The sequence below is a fragment of the Megascapheus bottae genome, chromosome 2 (assembly GCF_031878675.1).
Source record: "Megascapheus bottae isolate mThoBot1 chromosome 2, mThoBot2.hap1, whole genome shotgun sequence".
Taxonomy (NCBI): Eukaryota; Metazoa; Chordata; class Mammalia; order Rodentia; family Geomyidae; genus Megascapheus; species Megascapheus bottae.
This window is the reverse complement of record NC_143510.1, coordinates 17991826-18000831: the sequence shown is the minus strand read 5'-3', so window position 1 is coordinate 18000831 and position 9006 is coordinate 17991826. Positions and strand designations below refer to the sequence as shown.

Here is a 9006-nt window from a genome sequence, read left to right as displayed (position 1 = left end):
GTTGGGGGGAATGTAAACTTGCTCAAGTCGCTATGGAAGGCAGTATGGAGGTTCCTTAAAAGATTAAACATAGAGCTTCCCTAAAGACCCAGCAACCGCACTCTTGGGCCTTTATCTGGTCTTAATTCCTATAGCAAAGACATGGGCAGAGACTGACATCCCCTTCCCCGCAGTCTGACCTTGTGCCCCTGGATGTCACCATGGCCATGACATTTGTAAACCACACAAACAGACCCCTTGCCTGCGCTGTGATGCTTTGCCAGGCCATCCCCAGCTCCCTGCTCAAGGAGGGCCCAGGAAACTCCCGCTCACAAATCCTGGGTCAGCTGTGCGTACTCCGGCCCCAGGCCCGGCCAGCGCCCGCCATCCCCGGCCGCCCGGGCTCCCCGCCTCCGGGTTACCCAGGTGGGACCCTGGCGCACTCGGGAGGCAGCAGGTGGGCGGCGCGGGCTGGAGTGCTCAGCCACGTCTAGATGAGCGTTCCTTCGGAGTTCCCCTTTCTGGGAAAACCTGAAGGAGAATCGGCCTCCGGTTCGGGGCTGGGGTCTGGTCCGCAGTGGGTCACTTCGGAGAGGCGAAATGGGCCTCCAAGTTTGCTGGGCAAGGGAGGGAGGCCATCGCCCCCGCGCCCGCCGCCCGCGCCGGGGGGCTGGGGACGCACCGTCCGCGGGGTCCGCCCGCAGACGCCTCCCCGGGAGGCTTTGGGGCGCCGGGCTTTTTGTGACGGAGGGGCGGGCGGGGAGCGCGGAGGACGGGGCGGCCGGGGCGGGCCGGGGGCGGGGCGGCGCCGCTGCGCTGACAGCCTCGGCAGCGAGGGGGCGGCCGCGCCCACTTCCTCCGTCCCTCCGCCGCGGAGAGCCGCGTCCCCGCCGCCATCCAGCCGCGGTGGCCGGGCGCCCGCGACCCCTCGGCGCGCTCCGACCTTTTGGCCAAGCGGACGCCCGGGCTGTGGCGCTTCTCCCGCCGCCCGCATGGACGGGACGCTGAAGCGGAGCCGCCCGGAGGAGCCGGCCGAGCTCCCGCCGACCGCCCGGGACGGGGAGCCGGGGGAAGAGGAAGAACCGAGCCTGGAACCGGGGCTGGAGGAGGAGGAAGAGGTGGACCCCCGGATCCAGGTAGGACGCGGGGGGAGAGAGGGGGCGCCCCGCAGCCCCGACCCCGCCGGGGTGGGCGCGGGCGTCCGCGGTGGCGGGGGGACCTCCGGGCCACCCGAGTCCGGGTCCCCGCGTCGGCGTGCCCCGTGCGGAGGCCGCAGTGCGCGCGCGGACGCGGCCTGGCCACCCCGGGGGGCGCCGCCTGCAGAACCCGGGGGGCTGCAGCCGAGCCTTGCGGTTCGGGCGGACCTGCAACAAAGGGAAGGGAGGGGGGCGCCGGGCGGGTTTGGGGTTCTCCGGCTCCGGATCAGGGCGGTGCGGCGGGCACTGCTGGTCACCTGGCTCCGGGCGCGGGGTGCCGGGCCGGCGGCGGAGCGGGGCTGGTGGGCGGCGCCGTGGCGCTCGGGTGCCGAGCCCTCACCTGGCCGCGGTGCCCGGCCGCGGCGGCTCGTGGTGAGCGTTTCGAGGGGGTCACCGTCGTCACGGGCTCCAGGTTCGCTCGGTCCTCGGCGCTCCCCAGCCCCGCGTGGCCTTGTGGGGAGATCGGGCGTGAAACGGAATCGGGAACCGCTGATGCGCGGAGGCAGGCGGCGGGAACGGCCTGGCTGGCTGCTGCGCCTCCATTTCCAGGAGGAGATATAAAAACCAATTTCCAGGCCAGCATCTAGGAGTGACAGCTTAACCGCTTCACCCTCCGCCCCCACCACGAAAGCACAGCACATCCCTTTCCGTAACCTGGCATTCGACCTTCTCATAAACGTTTTTTTGTTGTTTTGTCTTGTGAAAATGTAATGCATGTAGCTTTTGTGCACGCTCTGCAAATTCTGGACACAGCTCAATTAAAAACTCGCCTTCAGCTGTTGGAGATAGAATACGTGAATGAATTTTGGCAGATAAAAGATTTTTTTTGAATGATTTCTGTTCTTTTAAAATCATTGATTTGGAAATGAAATCTTATATTCTGGGTGTGAATTCTGTTAGCAGGATCCTTTGTTTCCACAGTAAAGACGAGTTAACTTCATCATAGGCATTTCTTTCACAGTGTCACACAGTTTGTAAATTATGCTAGAGAAGGGATTAAAGCTATTTTAGCAGAACGCAGGTAGGCTGAATAATTGACAGCAGGAAATGAGGGTTTCCTTCTCCTTATAGGAAACTGTTGAATTCCACTAATACGTTAATGCTAGAAGACTGTTCTTAGTTTAATGATTTCCCTGGGTTTGGCTTGGCCTTGCTTGTTCCATTGTTTTCTCTACAAAGTTGTTGTTCTAAGGCAAAATGGTGCTGTTTTGATTGGATCACTCAACCATCTGAGTTTACCTCTGGGCTCACACTTGGAATATTTGACCTTCTAAAGAAGGACACTTCCTGGGACCTTTAGACATTATCAGAAAGGATACCATCAACAAAAGAAATGTTGACAGTTTGCTCTTCTTGCAGAGACTCAAGAATTTTCCTTCAAAATGCGTTGGCCCTTTCCTCCTGCTAATGGGTCTGGAGTGGTTTTCACATGGCTAAATTCCACTGGAAAGGAAAGCCAGGTCCCTCACATCTCTCTTCTCTTGTCTTCATTAGGGCGAACTGGAGAAGTTAAATCAATCCACAGATGATATCAACAGGCGGGAGACTGAACTGGAGGTAAGGCACTGGATCCTGGTTCTTAGTGAAATAGTATCAGTTTCCTTTGACTCCAGGCTGGTGAATTTTGTTTTATTAGAAGGAGCGTTGTTGCAGGAGGCCCCTCTGGGGAAGGTTAAGCAACAGCACTGGGCTGACGGGTGGGTGGAAACCATGTGAATCCAATTTCACATGTATTTTTATTATGGAAGCGTCACAGGGCCAAAACCCCACAGCTGTGCAGAGCATTGCACAACACTTAAGTCCAAGCATCAGTCTGTAGAAAAGGGCTGAGGGGAGCAATGGAGAGAATGGATGAGCTCCCAACAAGGTGGTCATGCTTGTGTTTCCTCAGACTTAAAGCCAGGGTGTTTTACTTTCCTGTGCTAATAATTCACACCCTCCCTTCCACTTCCCAACTCATTTGTTTATTGTCTGCTTGTGTGTAGAATATAATTATCTTAATGGCAACAGAAAGCTGTTTAGACTGGGAAGGGCTTTCCTGCTGGGAAAAATCTTAAGGAGATGAGAACTCGATTTGAATTTCATGAGGATGAATTTCATGGTATAAGCGAGCTAAAATTCTTTACAGCTACCAATTAGTCTCTCCCTTTTTAGTCATGGTTGTTTTGACCACCCATAAGCCAAGGTGGACAATCCCTGTGTAGATCTCGGAAAAGGAAATTATCTGAGAGCTGAGGGAATACAGGGAGTCTTTGGGACAACATATTCCTATAATGGGAGAAAGAGTAAGAAGGGCCAATTAAAAGGCCTGAAAATAATTTGATCACTCAGAGGCAGGTGTAGGAGATGGGAATATAATTTACCAGAAATTCCCTGGTACCTTGATCTCTGCTTGAGTAGCCCCGAGGTACAAGGTTCACATGCACTAGTGAGCATGAGCAGACTTCTTAGAAGGGCCCTGGTGGCGTATTCCTCTACTCCTAGCTACTCAGAAGGCAGAGATCTGAGGATCTCAGTTCAAAGAGAGCCCAGGGAGTCTCTTTGTGAAGATGGGGAATTCAAATCTCAGAATCTCATAGTTCTGATGCATTAAATAAAATGCACATCATTCCCATAGAGCATTATCATTGACAATTGGTTGTTGCTTTGAGGCAGGGGACTCATAGCCTAGACTAGTCTGGAACTCTTCATGTAGTCTAGTCTGGTTTCAAACTTGCCATCCTCCTGCCTCTGCCTCCCTAGTGCTGAGATTACAGTTATGTATAGCACCACATTTGTTTCTCATTCCCTCCCGTCCAGAACTGTGCAGTCTGTAGTGGTAGTCATGGTAATGGTAGTCACACATGGCTCGTTAAGCTAATTGATACTACATAATATTGAAGGGTCCAGCTCTTTTTCCTCCACCCAAATATGAACAGACAAGTTGGAAATAGTTTGTGGGTATGCCCAGTCCTTAGACTTGAACTCAAGGCCTGGACAGAAGTCATGGAACATTTTGCTTAAGGATAGCACTTGAGCCACAGAGCCGCATCTGGCTTTTTGGTGGCTAATTAGAGATAAGACTCTCAGGGACTTGAGTTCCTGAGCTGGCTTCAAACCATGATCCTCAGATCTCAGCTTCCTGAGTAGTTAGGATTAACAGGTACGAGATACCAGTACCGGGTCCAGTCCTTTCTTTTTTCTTAAAGCAAAGCATCTGTTGTATTGAGGCAGTGTTGAGGATGGAACCCAACGATTCATTCATGCTAGGTGAGCACTGTGCCACTGAGCTATGTTTTCCTCTCTCCTCATTTATCCTTTTTGCTTGTCTATTATGTGCCAACCACTGTTTTTGCTCTGTCCTCCTGGCATTTACCTTCTGGAGGTAAAAGTGGTTCATTTGTTAAGCCCTGTCTAGCCCAATTTCTGAATTCCATTTGTGAGTGTATTTGGGTATTGGTATGTGGCAGGAAGCCACCAGACAGGTGTTTCCTGCCTGGCTTCAGAAACCATTGGGTGCCTGGGTGCAGTAAGCTGGAGGGCACGCTGACAGTGACCTGAGCATGCTGGGTTGCCTCTTTGCTTGGTGGTGGTATAATTAAGACTGAATCAGAGAAATACAATACAAACCACAGAAGTAATTAAACATTCCCTAGTAGACATATTACAAAGTAAAAAACAAAACAGCTGAAATTAAAATGGATTGTAATGTGCTTTGTATAACCCAGAATGTTAAAAACTATAATCTCAATATGATCAGTATTAAAAATAATAGTTTAGTAGTGTTAAATATAGGACTTACTACATCCCAGTCTCTGTAGACTTGTTGTTGTTGTGTATGTATCAGTATTGGGGCTTGAATTCAGGATCTTACATTGTCCCTTAGCTTTTTACTTGTCAGTTGTGGGGCTTGAACTCTGAGCCTGGCCATTGTCCCTGAGCTCTTCAGCTCAAGGTTAGCCCTTTTACCACTTTGAGCCACAGTACCACTTCTAGTTTTCCATTGGTTAATTGGAAATAAGAATCTCACAGACTTTTTGTGCCCAGTCTGGCTTTGAACCATGATACTCAGATGTCAGCCTTTTCTGAGTAGCTAGGATTTCAGGTATGAGCCACCAGTTCCTGACTTTTAAGCATTTTTCAGTCCAGGCTGGTACTCAACCATTTGAGTCATAACTTCACTTCTGGCTGTATACTGCTTAATTGGAAATAAGAGTCTCTTGGGTTTGTCTGCCCAGACTAACTTTGAACTGTTATCTTTAGATCTCTTCAGTCTCTTCAGTATCTAGCATTACAATCATAAGCCACTGGCCCACAGTTAATTTTTTTTTTTTTGCCTCTCCTGGGTCTTGAACTCAGGGCCTGAGCACTGTCCTTGGGCTTTCTCAAGGCTTGAGATCTACCACTTGAGCCACAGCACCATATCTGGCTTTTTCTGTGTATGTGGTACTTGAGGAATCAAACCCATGTCTCCATGCTTGCTAGGCAGGCATTCTACCACTAGGCCAAACTCCCGGTCCTCACTGTTACATTTTTTTTTTTTTTTTTTGCCAGTCCTGGGCTTGAGCTCAGGGCCTGAGCACTGTCCTTGGACTTTCTCAAGGCTAGAGCTCTACCACTTGAGCCTCAGCACCACTTCCAGCTTTTTTCTATGTATGTGGTACCGAGGAATCGAACCCGGGTCTTCATGCATGCTAGGCAAGCACATTAACCACTAGGCCAAACTCCCGGCCCCTCACTGTTACATTTTTATACTAAGTCTTTGACCTTGATGCATTATGTTCCATAATGGTACACATTTCAATTCGAACAGCTTCAGTCAAGCATTGTTGGCCATCGTAGATGGTGTGGTGAGCAAGACACTTTTTGTTCCAGGGATTTCCCGTTGGGCTGAGGAGAATGAGGTAGATGATGATTACTAATGATAAGTGTGGCAGGGGGAAGAACTTGCTGGGGACCCCTGAGCAGAATACCCATGTGCACAGAGCAGCAGAGGAAGCTGGAAACTGGGGTGTTGGATGAATATGTCACAGGATGTGGGACAGTGAGCTGTTTCAGTGGACAGCCCACTCTTGTTATTCACAATAGTTGTATTCAATATTCATGGTAGCTGTAGTCACTGAAATAGTGAATACCAAACCATCAAGGCTGTCCATATACCACCGAACCACGGTGAACCATAGCTCCACTTCTGCCTAATGGGTTACATGTTTTTCTGACCAGGCTGGCTTCACACTGTGAGCCTCAGATCTCAGCTTTCTAGGATTACAAGCATGAACCTCTCTGGCACTTGGCTCGAGATTAGTTTTTTCTTTTTGTTTTCAACTGTTCTTGCACATGTCTGTAAATGACCAATCTAGATTTTAGTGAGTCGACAAGTTCACAATAGCCCCCACATAACCTCTGCTGTCCCTTGCCCTTGCTTTGTGAAGATGATCTTGGGTGTTGGGTACCTTTCTAATCTGATGAAATTGCACTGATGACAGATTTGTGGCAGCTGCTAAGTCACTCACAGAACATGGCACAGGCCTGTAGGGTCAGTGACAGGCCAAGACGTTGCTCCAGGACTGACCCGAAGCATCCTTCTTCCATTGGCTGCTTAAAGAGGAGATGAGGAAAAGGCCTTATCTGAATCGAGCTGGGTCCTATTTTCCTCTGATTTGTATCAGACTTCTCCAACTGGTGGAGGGAGACACTTTCCTTTTTTTTGGACCAGTTGTGGGGCTTGAACTCAGGGCCTGGGCACTGTCCTTGAACTTTCTCAAGGTTAGAGCTCTACCACTTGAGCCACAGCACCATTTCTGGCTTTTTTCTATGTATGTGGTACTAGGGAATCGAATCCTGGTCTTCCTGCATGCTAGGCAAGCACTCTACCACTAGGCCAAACTCCCGGCCCCAAGGGAGACACCTTTTAACAGACTAGGCCTGGATATATGAGCCTGAGATTTCAAGTTAAGAAAATAAATCCCACAGACATAGTGATTAGGCAGCTTTAACTTATTCATCGAGTATTTATTGAGCATTTATTATATACCAGAGAGCAGTTGGAGATGACAGGGAGAAAACAGAAGTCCTACTCTCCTGAAACAAGGGTGGAGGAAAGGATGAACAAGTACAATCCATGCTAGGTCTCATGGTGAGAGGTGCTAAGGAGAAAAACTTAGAATGGAAGCAAGGTTATGGATATCTGGGGGCAAAAAGGAGCGGGATATCACATGCCAGAAACATGTCTACAGAGAACAAGCTGTGGAGTCACACTGGCAAGGCCAGTGTCGAGGAAGGAGGGTGGCCAGGTCTAGGTAGGGCCAACAAGGGTACTGTGTGCCAAGAAGGTGGGGAGTGGACAGAAATGAGGATGAGGCGGAGATTCCTGGGTCCTTCAGGTGTCCGGCAGTCCTCCCAGGTAAGCCGGGATATATGCATGTCTGTGTAATTTTTTTTAAAGTGTATTACATAAAGCTTATTTTTTCCAAATGTTGAAGTGGGTTTGGCTCAGAGTCTTAATCTCATTCAGATTGAGATTCGCAATATTCTGAGCCTGTGAAATGGACAGAGGACTTGGGGAAGGATGAGGAGGGCTGTCTTGTTATCGCGTTTAGCCCTTCTGGAGTATTCCACAGGTGAGCCTGCCCTTCCGTAAGGAGGCAGAGCAGTTAATGAGAAATGTTGCTCATCTTTCTCACTGTTGTTTCTGGGTAGTCTGCAGGGTGATTTGAAAAATCATGAGTTCCCCCATCTTGCATAAGGACTGCACACAGGACCTATCTTTCCGCCTGCTCTAGAAACGGGACATTTTCTCTTAATGAAAACAAAATGGACATGAAAGATAGCGTGTGTCAAACATGGGGAATCCAAGGTAGGAAGAGGAGAGGAGAGAGGACCTGGAAGCAGCCTGGCCTGTCTCTGGCCTAGTCAGAAGAGAAAAAGTCCTTTATTAAAGGGAAACATTGTCCCTCCGCTGAGGCCCATTTGTGTACGTGGATATGGTGCATGGGTAGAAGGTTCTGGATGATTTTAGTGCTCCATTGCAGGGAACATTCGTGGTAACAAATACATGTACAGAAGTGGCTGGCACCAAATTTTAAGCCTGGTAGCCGAGTTTCCCAGGCAGGGCTGGGTGAAACCTGCCTCTCTGTTAGCAGAGCAGACCTGGTGGTGACTGAGGTTTCCATGCAGCAGGCCCTGGGCTCCTGCCCTGGCTGAGCCTGTATGGGGCATCTGGGCCATGGCAGTGGATGGAACCCAGAGACACCTCCTGCCCCTGTAGAGCTTACCACCTTCTGGGTTTAACAGAGTGAGCGTGCCAGGAGAGGGCCACACAGGGCCCTTTGGGAAGCACCGAGGCTGTGTTGAAATGGAAAGTGGAGGCCTAGAGACTCGGATCAACTGAAGTGAACATCCAGAAAAGCCTTGGCATGCCACAGGAAGAAAGCTGACAAACTGGCATGGCTTGTGCCTGGGGAATGATAGGAAAACAGTTATAGGATACTTCAGCATCCTGGTTGTAAAACAACACACTCCAAGATCTCTTCTAAGCACCTTCTGGGAAACTTAGCTGGAGATGCTCTGACCTAGAGCTTGGCCATCAAAGTGGAGGAGTTCAGGCCTGCTAGGCATAGTCTCCAGTGGAGCCAGGCTGGCCACAGGTCTTCTCTATCAGGATCTCCTGTGGCCTTTCTTTGTCAGAGAGTGGTGTTGGGCACGAGGCCAGAGACGGGGCTTACCACTGGATTGGGCAAGATGGGCTTTGCAGTCACTTGATCATCAGGGTTTTGTGCTGCAGCCTTGAGCTAGCGCCACCGCACTAGGACACAGATCTCCTGAGATTTGCCTAAATATCATAAGTACTCAA

At 50.3% G+C, this 9006-nt stretch overlaps 1 protein-coding gene across 1 annotated transcript in view; it reads left to right on the top strand.

Annotated features, from left to right (window-relative positions):
* Nucleotides 1-824: 824 nt before the first annotated feature.
* The window catches only part of Sh3bp5 (SH3 domain binding protein 5), a 78706-nt gene continuing 70524 nt past the window's right edge, over nucleotides 825-9006 (top strand). The window contains exons 1-2 of the mRNA XM_090321659.1: nucleotides 825-1115; nucleotides 2670-2732. Coding sequence (XP_090177785.1) covers nucleotides 972-1115; nucleotides 2670-2732 — 207 coding nt within the window. The 5' untranslated portion in view covers nucleotides 825-971. The remainder of the gene's footprint in view (nucleotides 1116-2669; nucleotides 2733-9006) is intronic.